General features: G+C 40.5%; 2 protein-coding genes across 4 annotated transcripts in view; one reads left to right on the top strand and one right to left on the bottom strand.

Moving 5' to 3' along the window:
- Positions 1-3,181, top strand: part of mpp2b (MAGUK p55 scaffold protein 2b) — a 51,373-nt gene extending 48,192 nt beyond the window's left edge. For all 3 annotated transcript variants that reach the window (XM_030754789.1, XM_030754790.1, XM_030754791.1), the window contains exons 11-13: positions 149-351; positions 677-805; positions 1,772-3,181. In XM_030754789.1, the coding sequence (XP_030610649.1) occupies positions 149-351; positions 677-805; positions 1,772-1,948 (509 nt within the window). In that variant the 3' untranslated portion in view covers positions 1,949-3,181. The remainder of the gene's footprint in view (positions 1-148; positions 352-676; positions 806-1,771) is intronic.
- A 6,410-nt stretch (positions 3,182-9,591) lies between these two features.
- abi3b (ABI family, member 3b) lies at positions 9,592-14,113 on the bottom strand. Its single transcript, XM_030755212.1, has 8 exons — positions 13,766-14,113; positions 13,467-13,634; positions 13,120-13,299; positions 12,890-12,960; positions 11,025-12,189; positions 10,499-10,541; positions 10,174-10,420; positions 9,592-10,011 (listed from the first exon to the last, which is right to left on the bottom strand). Exons 1-5 carry the CDS (start codon positions 13,907-13,909, stop codon positions 11,580-11,582), a joined length of 1,173 nt encoding a protein of 390 aa, XP_030611072.1. The 5' UTR covers positions 13,910-14,113; the 3' UTR covers positions 9,592-10,011; positions 10,174-10,420; positions 10,499-10,541; positions 11,025-11,579.
- Positions 14,114-17,452: the final 3,339 nt, after the last annotated feature.

The following is a 17,452-nucleotide window of genomic DNA, read 5'->3' on the forward strand; positions in this document are numbered from 1 at the left end:
AATGACAATGAGTTGAATCTAACTTTTAATTAAATTAACTTTAATTTAAAAAACCTGTTATTGTTGAACCTTCAGTGCAATATTTGTTAGATCAGTTTAAAAAAAAAAAACTAACGCAAAGCCATTTCTGCTTATTGTAACAACCCAGTCACCTCTAGAAAACCAAAGGTGGATGAGAGAGATGGCCAGATGTACTCCTTCATGAGCCGCAGCGAAATGGAATGTGACATCAAAAACGGCCGTTTCCTGGAGCATGGCGAGTATGACGGGAATCTTTACGGCACCAAGATCAGCTCCATACACGAGGTGATAGAAACAGGAAAGATCTGCATCCTGGATGTTAACCCACAGGTAGAGAAACCATTTTTTTAACCTATTAATATTTGTCAGTTTTATGCTATAAAATTGTCATGTGCGTTTGTTGCTGCAGAGATGGTTTTAGTGTTTTCATCAGTATTTATCCAGAAGGATCTCTTAATGATCTGCTTCCACTCAGCTAATCTTTTTAACACATCTTATTAACTAATTCAGGGGAAAGTGCTGCAGTTGTTTTTTTTTTTTGATGGTATTCTTAGCTTTTGTATGGGATTTGTGTTTGAGCGTTTACACAGGTTTGTTGGGAAGTGATGCAGTGATTTTAACAACACATCTATTCTATATCTGCTCTTCTCTTAAGGCTATTAAAGTCCTGCGAACATCTGAATTCCTGCCCTACGTTGTGTTCATTGAAGCCCCAGACTTTGAGGTCCTCAAAGCTATGAATAGGTCGGCAATTGAGTCAGGAGTTGTGACAAAACAGTTAACAGTAAGTCTGTGTTCTCATTCATTCTCTGCTAAGATAATTTAAGTCATATGTGATTTAAATTGACCAAACTCCCCTTTAAGGTTCTCTTCATTTGCACCTCTGGTGCTGCTGATATATCTGGATTGCTCTTTGGAAGCCAGGTTTTGAACATTTGCACTGTGTGCACTGCAGTTTCACTTTGGACCTCAAACTTGTTCAGAGACGAAACATCAACCTCTGTATCAAAGTGACTCTTCATGTCAGCTGTCATCGGTGGTATTGCCCAGAGACCAAACAGCAGTCTTCTTCTGAGTGTCCAAGCCTGAAGGCGGGTTGCCTGAGATCAGGAGCAACGAGCAGCACGCTTGTCATTTGGTTCAAACAAATTTGTCCTCCAGGGTCACGTCATCAATGCAGAGGAGGTATCTGAAGCCGGACATTCAGCGGAAACCGTGGTTCACACTGTCACACAGCACATTGAAGATTGTTTGTCCACACCAACGCAATCAATTGGTCACTGCCCACTCTACTCCCCAGATTGAGCCACTTGTGATTTTGTCCGCTCGGACAAAATAACATTCCAGTTGAAGAGTCGCTGCTTTCAACACACCTGCTTCACAGACCCACAAGGGCAAATGGTCACAGCAGGATTTCCAGAGAGCACTCTAAAAATAGAAACCATGCTGGAAGCAGCCCAAAGAGTCAACCTTTAAGGGGAAATTAGTCAGATTTAATTCATACAGGTATAGTTGTGAAAACTTTATGATCTTGACTTATTGTTGCAGATTTTAACAAATGGAATAACATATATTTGATTTTTTTCATTGTGGAGTCATGAAAGAAAGCTGCTTTCTCAACATTATGTTAACTCGTAATCAGTCAGTTTACACTTCCACTGCACTGTTTGTCAGCTCATTGCATTATTTCAAATCAGTTCTCTCCTAAAAGACTAAAGTCCTGCTCTTCTCCCCGACACGCTCCTTACAGGACTCAGAACTAAAGCGGACAGTGGATGAGAGTGAGCGCATCAAGAGAGCCTATGGACATTACTTTGACCTTTGCATCATAAACGACGGCCTTGAAGCGGCGTTCCGAAGTCTACGGCTGGCACTGGAGAAACTTTCAACAGAGCACCAGTGGGTGCCTGTCAGCTGGGTTTTCTGAGGGTCACCAAGAGCTCACCAGCAAGGTGCCAAGGTCACAGGCCAAAGGTTGAAGGACGATATAACATTGGTAGCTCCAGAAGGTGGGGTGGAGTGGGTTGTTTCCACATGCAGCTATTGTTAGTGGAGGTGTGAGGTGAAGGAACGGATACAGCGCGGAAGACCAGCCTCATGTAGAGCATTTTTTTTGTACAAAGTTAGTGTTCCTCAAGTTGTATTTTATTTGTCCGAACTGGATTAAAGCTCTATTGATGTTTGTCAAGAAGGATTTAGAGTTGATTATAAGGTTCAGTGCAATAGTGTGAGTGAGTGTGTGAGTGTGTTATCATAAACGTGGATATAGATTTAGAGTAATGCATATGTTTTGCAAGTAACAGTGCTCTGTTGGAGGTTTTCCTTGAAGGACATTAAACATTTTAGCCTTTACAAATTTTAAATACTTTCTGTAGTGCAATGTTTACATTGGATTGGTAGGACAGATTGGTTAAGGATAAAGGATACCAAATGTCACATTTGTATCAAATTCTCTATATTTTGTTTCTCTATATTTGATCATACAGTATGATTGTATGTGTTCAGAACTGTGCGTAATCTCGTTTGTGTCCACAGGTTTGAGAACTGAACAGCAATAGATAATTTTGAATATACATGCAATACACACAGCGCATTCTAGAGTGCACACACACACCGATGTATACGGAAACAGAGTGAGACATTCTGCAGTATTCCCAAAGTCTGTTTTTTTTTGTTTTTTTTAAATTTCCTTTTTAATGTTGATTACGTTGAAAATTTCCTGCCCTGTGCTGGTGAAGCTCTAGTTTGTTTGACAGTTAGAGGATCCAGCGAGTGAATCACAATGTGTCACCTCTGTCTGCTTGATTCTGTTGGACTTGTATTTGTAGCACTGAGAACATATAACTCTATTAAAAAAAAAACAAGAAAGAAAGAAAGAAAAATACCCAATGAAGTAGCCTAAAATATGCACTGATTGTGTAATGAAGGCAAACATATAACTTAACATTACTGGTTGGCTAGTTGATGGAAGTACTTTTCTGTTGTTTTCATGTACAAACAGTAAAAAATATTTATCAGTGGCTTCGATTTCATGCTTACTTTTGCCTTAACATGGTTGAAAAGCCAAGGAAACGCTCTATTTTTTCATCATGGAACATTTCACTTCTATCATTGTACAATGTTACTTAGAAAATAAAAAAAATAATATTCTGGCAACCAACTCATTATTTGTTATTTTTTCCCTCCAACCTATAAGTTCTAAAGAGTGTTTAACAGTGCATAACTGCACTGTACTTTTAACATCCCTATAAAAATCTATTAAAATTGAAATAATTGAGACTATCATTTTGCTGTCTATAGGTATCGGTCTTGCTGAATTGTAGATATTTACCTGGAATTGCATGAACAACCGATATCAACATATACGTAGAATATAATGTCTTCCTTGCCAATGCTGGCAGTAACGGCAAGCACAAATGGCGCCAACATCAACATCTCCAAGTTACATGAACACATGGTTCTACTGGGAAGCTGCCATCTTGGTTCTGTTGCCCATCCACTATCACTATTATAACCATCAGTCCAAAATACTAAATAAGCACCAACACCCATGAATTTACTTCTCAATGGACTCACACAGGTTCCTATCTGTTCTAAGCAGTACTGGCCAACGACACTGCTTGAAAAAACTAAAGGAACACTTTGAAAACACATTTTCAATGGGAAAAACAAATCTTGCTCAATATCTATACTGATATGGATTGGGTGATGTATTAGAAATGAAATGCCACACCATTTGATGGAAATTAAAATGATGTATGGCTCCCACGTGCTTGTATGCATGCCCTGACACTGTCAGGGCATGTTCCTAATGAGATGAAGGATGGTGTTCTGGGGATCTCCTCCAAGATCTTTACCAGGGCATCTGAGGTAAGGCGAGCATGGGGGCCAGTCAATGGTATCAATTCTTTCATCCTCCAGGAAGTGCCTGCATACTCTCGTCACATGAGACCAGGCATTTTTGTGCACAAGGAGGAACCCAGGACCCACTTCACCAGAGCAGGGTCTGAGAAAGGGTCCAAGGATTTCATCCCGGTACCTAATAGCAGTTAGAGTGCCATTGCCTAGCCTGTAGAGGTCTGTGCGTCACTCCCCTAACCATCACTGACCAATGACATGCTGAACAATGTTACAGGCAGCATAACATTCTCCACAGCTTCTCCAGACCTTTTCTTACAGCTGTTGTTGATTTCATTAACAATAAAGCAGCTGAAACCGATTAACAACCCCCTCTGCTACTTAACTGAAAAGATCACTATCCCACAAGTTTAATTGACTTGATGCTGAATTCTGATTAAAAAGGGTTCCTTTAATTTTTTGGACCAGTATAGATTCACCACTCACGTTAGAACCTGACAGAGCTGATGCGAAACCTCACTTGCAACAATGAACAATGATTGACAGTCTGGCTAACCAATAGGAATAGACAGTGGGTGGGATTTAACAAATACTTTTACAAAGACCCTAAAGGCTGTTCACTTTAACTGCTGTTCTGTCATTGATTTCATTTCGTCTCTATTCTAATAAATCTGCAAACTCGGATGTCCTAAAGTCAGAACTGTGGGAACGATAATAAATCTCCTTTACACTCTTAATTTAGAGGAGGTCGATTTTTCAGCATTTAAAAATGAAAGTGTTGCCTGAAGAACTGTTTTTCTCTTAAAGAAATGTAGCCATTTCAAGACAATGTAGGATATGAGTTAAACTGATTTTATGGCTGCACGGAAAGGAAGAAGTCAAAGCAACACATCCTAAACTGAGGTGGAAGCAGATCTCGCATTTATTTATTTTTTCTTTTTCTTTTTTGGTCACTCTTATCATTTGCTTATGGACAAATGTTTCTCTTTAGAGAAATCTGGAACACTTGTTAAAGGTTTTCTTTTATAATTGTTCATAAAGCTCATAAGATAATCATCAATAGCTGTAAAGAAATATTTCCACAGCAAATTTCTGCTAGAAAAATAGTGCAGTAGTTAAGTGCTTGAAAAGGAGGCAACTGGACTTCTTTTTAATATGTGAAGCTGTTTCTCATCTAAGAGGCTACTTCAGTTCTTAAACAACTGATGGAGAGTTGCAGGTATTTCACCTCGGAAGTGGCCTATGGGGTCAATTGAACCACTATTAATCACCTAAATCATTAAGGGTCACATTAGCTTTGTTTTACATCTTAATGACTCAGATGATTAATAATAGGTCAACGACCCTTGGGGCCACCTCCAAGGAGACAGCACTACTGGAGGGTAAATACCTACACACCAGTGAGTATAGTGGTGTGAGATCCACTGGAGGGTGTCTAAAATAATGCATGTCCACTTCTGCCTGAGCCTCCGACGATGAAATTGTGTGGAGTGCTGAAGAATCGATGTAGTCGTGCATCAGTATGGTGATATCAAAATCTGCTCTTTTCTTTTTTGCATGAATATAGAAGCAGAGGAGAACAAGAGCTATGGAGAGCACTAAGACTGGAAACCTGGGAACCACATTTTCACCATTTTAATATTAAATTATCAGCAATTCCCTTCGTGCATGGAGAGATTCTTTCTTGATGAAATAAGATAAACTTACACATTGAAAGATGTTCAGTACCTCTGTCATTGCTGAGTTTGTATCAATCTGCAGGCATTCCTGCAAGAAAGATAGTGCTTCTCTGTGCTTCTTATTGAAATCAACAACAATGCATTTATGTTGAAGACAGTCTTTTAGTGTGATAAATTACATTAAGTGGGATAAATGCTTGAAGTGCCAGTCAAACAATATGTGTCAGATTTATCATAGCATACCACTCTACGTAATAACACAACAATAAGAAGATATTCCTAAAATAAATCCTGAACATACAATTATCAAATAGGAACATATATAAAATATCTATCTATCTATCTATCTATCTATCTATCTATCTATCTATCTATCTATCTATCTATCTATCTATCTATCTATCTATCTATCTATCTATCTATCTATCTATCTATCTATCTATCTATCTATCTATCTATCTATCTATCTATCTATCTCTTTCTCTTGTTTAGCAGTTCAGAGGAGTCCATTTGGATGCTGGGGTCTGCTGGCATCAAATGAACACAACATGTGCCTTGAAATGTGGCACTATTAAATACAGGAAAGGCGAATTGTGACATACCAAGTGATGTCCCATCATGGGGGATGATGGGAGCCATTTATCTTAAATATGTTGTTAGGAAATTAGACTCAAAATTTCCTAGGGGAGCAACAGATGTTTTATAACCTCATTAACCAGAAACCAGTGACATAAACAACATATGATCGCTGATGTTCTCGCCCAGCAGTAGAATAACAGTTGTTGGTGTTCCGCTAAAGTCTCTGGCTTCAGAGACAACTCCTACTTATAAACAAAAAATGTAATGGCAGAAATAATAATAGAGTTATTTGTAAAGCACTATAGAAGAGTTACAAAGTGTTTCATTCAAAGACACAATACACTATATTGCCAAAAGTATTAACTCATCTGCCTTCACATGCATCTGAATTTCCTATTCTTAATCCATAGGGTTTAATATGATCTCAGCTCTCCTTTTGCTGTTATAGCAGCTTCAGCTCTTCTGGGAAGTCTTTCCATAAGGTTTAGGAGGGTTTACAGGAATTTTTGACTATTCTTCCAGAAGTGCACTGGTGAGGTCAGACACTGATGTTGGACGAGAAGGTCTGGCTCGCAATCTCTGCTCTAGTTCATCCCAAAGGTGTTCTATAGGGTTGAGGTCAGGATGCTGTGCAGGCCAGTCAAGTTCTTCCACACCAAACTCGCTCATCCATGTCTTTATGGACCTGCTTTGTGCACTGGTGTGCAGTCATGCTTCCCACAAAGCTGGAAGTATGAAATTGTCCAAAATGTCTTGGTATGATGAAGCATTAGCATTTCAGGGAAAATAAGGGTTCGAGCCCAACTCCTGAAAAACCACCCCACACTATAATCCCCCCTCCACCAAACTTTACACTTGGCACAATGCAGTCAGATGGAAGTGATTGGAACTCCTGAATTCAATGGTTTGGATGGCAGAATGAATACTTTGTGCAATATGTTTATACAACAAAATACAAAAAAAAAAAAAGCAAGTCAAAGTTCTTCAGGCAAGTCATTCCATAACGCAGATGCCCTCACAGCAAACATTCAGTTTGCCTTTAGCTTGTAGGCACGAGGTGGGACTAGTTAGCAGGTTCCTGTCTGAGGAGCCACGCTGTTCACTGATTGCTCACTTTTGTTGGTTCTTGTAAGAAGCCGTCCTGCTAAAAATTTAAGTAATTTAAATGAAGCTAATTGATTTTAGATTAATACCTGTTAAAACACCACTGCAATACTCTGAGAGAAAATCAAAGCATGAATAATAGAGCGTCACTAAAATTCAGTATTGAGTGTATCCTATCAATACTCCTCAAATGGCAGTAGAAGGATGAGGCGACCTTGTTTGTGTGTTCCTCAAGTGAGGTTTGAGTCACGCAGGACACCCAGGTATACTTAGAAGTCATTTCCCATAAGCTGACACAGTCTAATTTCAGAAAATTTGCAGGCATTCATTTCCTAATAACTGCTTAAACAATTTGTGATCTCAGAGGGGTTTGTTGTGTCTGTGTTTTATTTTTTGTTTTTTTAACTGAGAGATGTTTTATCTCTGTATAATTTAGCTAAGTAGTAGCATATAGGACACGTTCTACTGTATACCCCTAAATGACTTTTTACTCTTGAGTGGAGAGCAACACGATCACCAAAAGAAACAAAAAACAGACGATTAGTCAGATAAGAAGTCCCAGAGACACCAAAGAAGAGCTGCAGTCTCCCAATCAAATATGTTTTTGGTTCACTGTATCAAAGGCTGAACTTGATTCTAACATTACAAGTGTGGAAGATAAATTGTGACTCTAGCAAGCACAGGCTCAGTGCTATGATGCTGTCTAAATGTTGCTCTGTCACAACTCTTTGACAACTTGTAGGGAAACTGTTTTGCCACGAAGGGTAGCTTTGACATTGGCCTGTAATTGCTGTATTCTGACTGAGGCCAAATATTTTGCTGACTGGTTGCACACAAGCTGTCTTCAAATATTCTGGAATGCATTCAAAGGACGGAGAACATTTAATTAGTGAAAGCAACCAAGAATCTGCTTTACCTGAAAACAGCATCCAGTGGTGTCCTGTGTGGAGTACAGGATCCCTGCCAGAAGCTGGTGGGTGATGAGCTTGGAATGAGTCCTGTTTTAGGGAGTTGTGAAAGGGCCAGTTTCTCTCCTGGCTACCCTCTGACTGTGTCTGTGCAATTTACACTTCTGCAATGAAGTGTAAATTGCAGCACTCTAAGTTAAACATTGCCAAGACATATTTATTTTCATTTGACTTGATCAGTCACCGATTTTCGTGGAAAAATGTAATCCTACAAACTTATTAAAAATGTCGCATAAAGACTATTAAGAAGCATTTTTAAACCTTTATAAATAGTTTATTGTTACATTTAAGATAAATTACAGCTTTTATCCCAATTCAAAAAACATGGTAAAAAGTTAATGAAAACAGAATGAAATGATTTATTTAATTCACACACAGAAACCAAATCAAATGTTTAAAGTGACAAAATGCATAATTTAAAGAAAAAAAGGTCATTTTGAATTTAATGACAGCAACATGTCTCAAAAAAGTTGGGACAGGGCCATGTTTACCACTGTGCAGCATCCCCTCTTTTAACAACAATCCATAAACATCTGGGAGCTGAGGAGACCAGCTGCCAGACTTTTGGGAGAGGAATGTCCCTTTGCCCCTGATAGAGGATTCCAGCTGCTCAACAGTCCTGGGTTGTCTTTTAATTTTTTTGTTTCAAGCTGCCCATTCCGTAGGCTTTTGAACTGGATGGTCCTCTCCACTTTAGTCCAGATGATGCGGTGTCCATGTTTTCTAAAAAGAATTCCAATTTGGATTTGTTTGACTACAGAACAGTTTTCCACTTTAAATGAGCTTTGGCCCAGAGAGGAAGCAACGAAACCATAAGATATTCTACATTCTTCTTTGCATGATAGAGCTTTGACCTGCATTTGCGGATGGGATGGTGAACTGTGTTCAAATAGTGATTTCTGGAAGTCCTTCTGAGCCCATGGAGTGATTTCCGCAAAAGAATTGTGCCTGCTTTTAATGCAGTGCTGCCTGAGGGCCCGAAGGTCACAGGCATCCAATTTTGATTTTCAACCTCATCCCTTGCACACAGAGATTTGATATTATCTACTGCAAATGAGATTTTCAAAGTTGTCACAATTTTCAGCTGTGGAACATTATTTATAGCAGTTTTAGTTCAGTTGGTCACTCAAGCTTCTGTCCTCCTTTGAAAGAATTCAGGTCAGATTCGCAGTTGCTGTAAATCTGAATTTGCTGCAACTTGTATAAAAGAATCATAATTCAATTCAATTCAATTCAATTCAATTCAATTTTATTCATATAGCATCAAATCACAACAAACAGTCGCCTTAAGATGCTTTGTAATGTAAGACCCTACAGTAATTACATTGTTATTGCAATCAAAACGACCCCCCCCTATGAGCAGCACTTGGTGACAGTGGGAAGGAAAAACTCCCTTTTAACAGGAAGAAACCTTTGGCAGAACCAGGCTCAAGGGCGGGCAGCCATCTGCCATGTCTGGTTGGGGTTGAGGGGGACAAAAAGACATGCTGTGGAAGAGAGACAGATGAACGACAAAACTTGTTACCAAAACATATTTTGCAGTTTGAACTCAACTATGTGAGTAAACGACTCTTCTTCCCACAATGTGGCGTTTTAACATGTAGATTAATCTTGAGCAGATACTGAATGTCCCAAATGAAACTTATGACTACATATATGCACATATCTGGTAACGGATGGAGGAAGGCGTAAATGGCAATATGTTAAGGTGATGATAGTGGAGCGATGTATGGTGGTGGTGGTACTGCTGACTGGCTGATGCAGGACGATGGTGGTGGGTTGAGGTAGGGTGGTGGTTCGAGCTGAAAAAAGAGAAGACATTTGATAAGAGAGAGTGCAATGTGGTTGTTATATTTGATTTTTTTTTGTGTGTATTTGAGTAAGAACACACTCAGAGAACTATGCACGTGAACAACATGAGCATCATCATCATCATGAAATGTCATAAATGCATGAATATGTACCACATATGGAGGCGGTGGGCTGACATCTCCTGGGCTGTACACGGGAGGCTCTCTGCAAGAAGACTGAAAACACAATTCATATATGCGAATGATTTCCTCCTCATCCTCCTGTTGCTCAAATACAGGGATCGTGTATACAGGTAGAGAACTGTTGGAGCTAGATGAACGTAAGTGTCCTGGTTCTCTATTATAAGTCAGGCAACAAAATATGAACACACAGATGGCGACAATCGAGACAGAAATGACCCTGAAAAAAAAAGAGGCAAAAATTAATAAAATGAGGTGTACACAAAGGCATATCAATCTTGCACTGAGAAATACTTACCCAGGCAGCAGCTCACTAAAGGCCATGAGTTTCTTTTTTAAACCTGAGCAAAGTTTAAAAAAAGAGCACTTGTCACTCAAAAAAAAAAAAAGAAAGCAGAAAAAAATTAATCTCATTTTCAACTTCATAAACTTGTCTTTATAATTGTTATGCAGTCAGACATTCATTACATAACGGTTGCCTAACAAAAAGTTCAAAGTTCAGCTGTCAAACTACAGTGGAAAAAAAAAAGAATCTCTTTAAGGTAAACCTAATTAATATTTGCATTAAAACTTTATTTAACACAGTCGCGCACACAGAGTAGACACTTTACATTACGCCTCGGTAAAAAATTAAAGCCGTACAGTATGTGTACTTAATGTATGAACATAGTGAAAGTAGACAGCAAGGAAACACAACTGCAATTTCTTTTTCATTTTAGAAGACACACAATAACAAGCCATGTTTGACCAGGCTTCTCAACAAAATCCATTACAAAGACTAACAGATTAATTTAATACATTTCCATGCTAAAAATTAGGCTTACCTTCAACTATGGGCAGGCTAAGCAGAGGGCTGACTTACAACAGAGAATTTACAGCCTCATGGACTCGTTTAAGGAGCAGAATTCACCTAGATTGGAACCAACGTCAAAGCAATTTATTATCAGTTATGCACAGCATACTGATATCTGTACTGGGCTAAAGTCCACTGCCATTAGAGGTAACAATATGAAGGTGTGATAAAGAAAGGAAATCACATTTGGGGGGGAAATAAGATGACAGCAGAGAGCAAGTACACCTGTTTCAGCTTGTTTTTAAGGAATGTAGTTGAGGTGCTGTTGAAACATGCTGGAGGAATCTGAACAGCGGCTCTCTGTACCAACAGAATTTACTTGCATAATGGGATTTTGTGTGCCTGAAAAAAATGTTTTCAGGCTCACTTGGCCATTCGACATAGGCTGACTTTGAACCACTAGAAGCTCTCAAGCTTTTTTTTCTTTTTAATACCTAATTTTGCTCTCACGTGCTTTTTCAGTCTGTGAGTAACTGCAAGTAATATAAGAAGTTATTGTACCAAGTACAAATCACAAACTGTAATGTTACAGTCGTGGGGGAGGAGGGGGAGGTGGTGGTGCAATAATAGATGAGCCAGTATTGAAAGGTGGTGGAGGAGGAGGAGGAGGGGTCGGGGCTCCTGATCGAAGAGGAGGTGGAGGAGGAGGAGGGGTCGGGGCTCCTGATCGAAGAGGAGGTGGAGGAGGAGGAGGGGTCGGGGCTCCTGATAGAAGAGGAGGTGGAGGAGGAAGAGGGAAGATGCTGTCTGATGAGCTGATAGGTGGTGGAGGGGGAGGTGGGGTTGGGGCACCTGATAGAAGAGGAGGTGGAGGAGGAAGAGGGAAGATGCCGTCTGATGAGCCGATAGGTGGTGGAGGGGGAGGTGGGGTTGGGGCTCCTGATAGAAGAGGAGGTGGAGGAGGAAGAGGGAAGATGCTGTTTGACGGGCTGATAGGTGGTGGAGGGGGAGGTGGGGGGAGATCTGTGGGTGAGGAGAAGGTGGGCGGAGGGGGAAGGTCAGCGGCCATGGAGAGAGAGGGAGGCGGTGGGGGAGCAGGCAGGTTGGGGTCCACATTGGCTGAAGCAGGAGGAGGAGGAGCAAGGCTGGTGCTGGTGGGGACTGAGGGTAATGGCACAGCGATACCGTGACTGAATCTGTATACAAGACAAAAAACACAATAAGAACTCATGAAATCCTGACAGTGAAACGGTTTTCATAATGGAACAGTCCACATTTGAGAAAAATGAATTAGAGGAATATGGAAAAACTTAATGCCACTCATGACTGTAAAGTATAATAGTGGCACTATCTGGCTAAGGGGGTAGCAAATGAATGTGAAGGCCATCCCCACTGTCACAGGGCAAGAGGTGGGGTACACCCTGGACACCAATCAGTACCGTACCCGAGTACCCGAAGACAAATCACAAGGAGAACAAACTCCATACAGAAAAGCCCCGGACTGGATTTGGATCCAGGACCTTCTTGCTGTGAGGTGACAGTGCTATAATCACCCCACCAACATGCAACAAGCATCATAATAATTAATTTCTATAGCAGGGGTGGCCAACTCCAGGCCTTGAGAGCCGGTGTCCTGCAGGTTTTAGATGTGTCCCTGATCCAACACACCTGAATCACATATAGAAGTCATTAGCAGGAATCTGGAGAACTTGACTGCGTACTGAGGAGGTAATTCAACCATTTGATTCAGGTGTGTTGGATCAGGGACACATCTAAAACCTGCAGGACACCGGCTCTCAAGGCCTGGAGTTGGCCACCCCTGTTCTATACTATAGCGTGTTTAATTATGTCAGTGTTACCAGTATACGCCAGCCACAAAGAGGAAGGTCTACGTACAAAGTGGGCTCTGCAGTGGTCTGTACGCTGTCTGTAGTTCCTGCTCTTTTTCTGGGCTGTGGTTCAATGACCTGCGGAGGGAAGATAAATGACAGTCAAAAAAGAAGGCAATAGTATATCGCCACATGGCACTGGAACCCTACTACAGAAGAGAAGGATTTTTTTTTTCTATAAAGCCTTAATCTAATAAGAAAGAAGACTGTTTTCAAACCTATCAGATTTAGCTTTACCTGAAAACTGTGTCCTATGGTGTCCAGTATGGAGTATGATATTGGCTCCCTTGAGTAGAGTTCCTCCGGCTCCCTGCCTTTAGCTGGTGGGGTCATAGACTGGGAATAAGTCCTGTTTTTGGGAGTAGTGAACATGCCAATCTCTCTCCTGGCCACCTTTTCCAAGTGGAAAGCTGCAGCCTACAGAGAACAGCAGAAACGGCTTCAGTTAAGATGCAAAAACTCTGAATGGCATCACTTGTTCCCTTGAGAGCATCATGCTTTCAAGAGAAAATTTACATTACAGCACACTTACTTGCTCCACACATATGCAGCCAGCAGCATTCTAAAAATGTAAGGTTATTTACCAGTGACATCAGGTTGACGGAAGACTCCATGTCTTTAATCTGCTTGGCCTGTAAATCCAGCAGTCTCAGCACAGAGCTGGCCACAGTGTTTATCTGATAGGTCACACTGGCCAATGCCTGGGTGACCAAAGCCTTGGCCGCTTCAACAGCCTTGGTCGAATCCTCTGCCTGCATTATTAAAAAAATAAATGCTTCAAAAGCTTCTGGTTTCCCCCAAAATACAAACCAATCAAAACTTTATTACCTTAAGACCGTTTTGACCCTTTTTTTTTGCTCCTTTTTTTCTGCTCGTTACTCACCTGAACATAATTGTTATCGCAGTAATCTGCCACTCGGAGGAGGTTGCTGTAGTTATCAACAAGATCCTTCCTGGCAGCTGGCGCCTCTTGCAATATCTGAGTAATAAGCTCCGAAAAATTCTTTTGCTCCGTCATTTCTCCCATGGGTGCTGCGAACAAAACCTTGTAAAACCTCAAAGATTTACTTGTCACTGTCTGATGAAGATGGAAAAAGTTTTTTGGAAAGAGTCACTCGAGGAAGGGAAGTGTACGGTCGACGGCGAAGGCGGAAAAATGCTGCAGGCTACAGAATTTAGAGAAGCAGGTCCCAGGGCAGGGCTAACAAGTGAGACCTCGACTAAGACTGCTTTAGTATCATCTGTCAGTCAAGACAAAAAAAAGAAGAAAAAAAAGGCGCACATCATATACTGTTACATATTGTTTTAGACGTCCCATATTCTGCTTGATAAAATCATTTAATATGATTAACATGACACTGCAGGTATGGGCTGGCTCAGGAGCCCAGAGTGAAGCCACTTGCATTATTTGTAAAATCCACTAGAGGTCAGTGCAGTCTAGATAAAATACCTCGGAGTCTGTCGACGTCCTCAGCAATGATGATGGTGGTGGTAGTTGTGAGGGCGATGACCACCGCTCCAGACATTTTGACTCAAGCTGTGGAAAGCAGGTACAATTTTAGGAGAAATCCACCCGAGTATAAGCTAGACAGCCGATGATGATGTTTGCAATTAGGTTGTTACATAATTGCGAAACGCTTAGCCAAGTCTAAACGCTTTGTATTGTTTCAGATATCCTGTTTAAATAGACTGAATTCCCCAACATCCTTCTTTGTGTTCTGGGTAAAACTGACCTCAACTCCAGTTATTTTGAGGTTGATTACAGCAGAGAGAGAGAGCGAGAGAGAGAAAGAGAGAGAGAAAACAAGTCTTCATAATACTGCAACGTATAGTTAAAAACCACACTTTGGAGATCCAGGCCTCATGGCCACCCATTCACCTCTAATTAGTTGGGATGCTTCAGACATATCTTGCAATATTTCCACAGCTACTAGGTGGACTGCCATGACATTTGCAGATGATCTCCCTGAAGTTGCATCATAATGATCCCCAGACTTTCCCCTAGTGCTACCATGAGTTTGACATTTGGATTTTATTTAAATCTCTTAATCATGATTGATTGCCATAGAGTTTGGTACCATTCCCTGACTTATGTGGGCAGCTGGATTCCACCGAGGAAAGCTGCAGGCCAGCTGGTGATTTATTAATCGCAAGCAAATTACAATTAAATGGACAGAAAAAAATCAGGGTGCCATGGCAAGATGTGTCTGTACCAGCAGCAACTGGAGAATGGAAAACAGGCAGCCTGCAGTCTAGTGCTACCATGACAGGGATGTTTCTTGGTATTGAGAGGCGTAATATTTCTTCATGTTTTAAATATATTATACAATTTCAAAAATGAATTTTTTAAAACATAACTAGCAGTCTCCCATTTAGTCTTCCAGCAGTTCCTGCAAGAGCCTTTACAGTCAACAGCTCTGGCCTGATCTAAGTGTCTTGTGGAGAGACCATGACAGATGTAGATAGAAACCCTTTAGGAGGAAATCTGTTTCGGTGAAGCCATTCACTTCATGATCCTGCCACTCCTGGCTCCAGCTTCAAATCCACACACTTGAGTGCAGAAGTGTTCATTGCTCCAAAAAAGTTGCCTTTCTTTACCATTATCCTCACAGTCATCGGTTCATGATTTTTCTGTCTTTTACTGCACATTGGCTTGTAAATGAAGCCATAAACGCTGACCTCAGTGGCCTTTGTGTTTACATCTGAACAATGGCGTCTGAGAGGGATGTCTTTGTTATTTTGTTTTGCACTTGCAGGTCCGTTCAGGATTAATTGTCCCAGAAATATCTCCTTTTTTTAAAATCTGAAAATTGTTTACTTGAGCCTAGATTTCGTCAAGCCCAGGTCTGGTCTGAGCAATACTTACACTGCACTGTAAGATTTTTGCTAGAGTTCAATTCAGTTCAGTTCTATTTATAAAGTGCCAATTCACAACAAACAGTTGCCTTCAGGTGCTTTATATTGTAAGGTAAAGACCCTACAATAATTACAGAGAAAACCCAACAGTCAAAACGACCCCCTATGAGCAAGCATTTGGCGACAGTGGGAAGGAAAAACCTCCAGTATCCGGCAGAACCAGGATCAGGGAGGGGCAGCCATCTGCTGTGACCGGCTGGGGCTGAGGGGAGAGAGACAGGACAAAAGACATGCTGTGGAAGAGAGTCAGAAATTAATAATAATTAGTGACAGTAAACAGAGTAAAAAGAGGTGAATGAAAAGAAACACTCAGTGCATCATAGGAACCCCCCAGCAGCCCAGACCTATTGCATCATAACTAAGGGATGATTCAGGGTCACCTGATCCAGCCCTAACTGTAAGCTCTATCATAAAGGAAAGTTTTAAGCCTAATCTTAAAAATAGAGAGGGTGTCTGTCTCTCTAATCCATATTGGGAGCTGGTTCCACAGAAGAGGGGCCTGAAAGCTGAAGGCTCTGCCTCCCATTCTACTCTTAAGTATCCAAGTAGAGTATGTGCTGTTACCAGTTTGGCCCATATTACAGAATCATTTTGATCCTTGGTGACTGATAAGAGGTTTTTGATAACTTTATTTCTTTATTGGATTCGTTTCACAAGATTAATATTCAGTGCTGTATCAAAGCTATTATATAATTGCTTCATATAATAACTGCATCACATTCTTCTAACTACAATGGAACCACATTATATCATACTCTTATTTCAACTTGAGCCTTGCATGCCCTATTTTTATTGATATAGAAATTGTTTTTATAATTTCCTAGTTTGTTCTTCTGTCTGTGTTTCTGCACTCTAAGAAAGCATGTGTATATAACACAAAAAAATGTGTCATTACACCTGTAACGTGTGAATTTTAATGCGACGTGCAAAAAAAAAAAAAAAAAAGCTTAAATATTAGTTTAAAATTTTCAAAACTGCACGTGTCAGATCTCACGCGGCATGTGTTGCCCCTGAGCTGCTGCTGTTAATATTTAACACATTATGTGTTGTTTTTTAACACATCTGCTCTAACATTGCAGGAAGCACTTTGTAAGGCTGTTTTTGGTAAGTGCTTTGCAAAGAAAATGTATTATTATTATTTTTTCATGTGAGAAAATTATAAATTTATTAGCAAATGCAGTAGAAAACCTACAGCCACGCGTCAGTGCACTTTTTTGGCTTTAGCTCGGTTGAGCAGACTTTACATTTATTTATTTAGATTTTTATTTATTTATTGCACCAGTTCTATATCTTGTGCCTTGTGCTGCAGCAGCAGCTCTTTATCTACAGCAGTAATTCAACACACTATTTCTAGACAAGTTATGGCCTCACCATAACAATACAGCTGAGGAGTGGGAAAACACTCTATACTTACCTTACTGCCCTCTCACTGACCTCAGACATGATGTCACCTGAAATGCACAACTGTGGCGTTTTAGCATGTTCATTATCATGTTGTGACTGTTGCTGTTTAAGTCCTCTGAATCTCAGTACTGGAAAAAAAAAGTGTGAAAAATGTTTGCTAATGAACAAGTTCACTATTTTTAGCCAGAACCGTCTGATAAGAAGTGAACTGTTAGATTTATCAGTGACCCCCCCCCCCCCCCCCCCGAAT

Source organism: Archocentrus centrarchus, chromosome 19 (assembly GCF_007364275.1).
Source record: "Archocentrus centrarchus isolate MPI-CPG fArcCen1 chromosome 19, fArcCen1, whole genome shotgun sequence".
In the NCBI taxonomy this organism is placed as follows: Eukaryota; Metazoa; Chordata; class Actinopteri; order Cichliformes; family Cichlidae; genus Archocentrus; species Archocentrus centrarchus.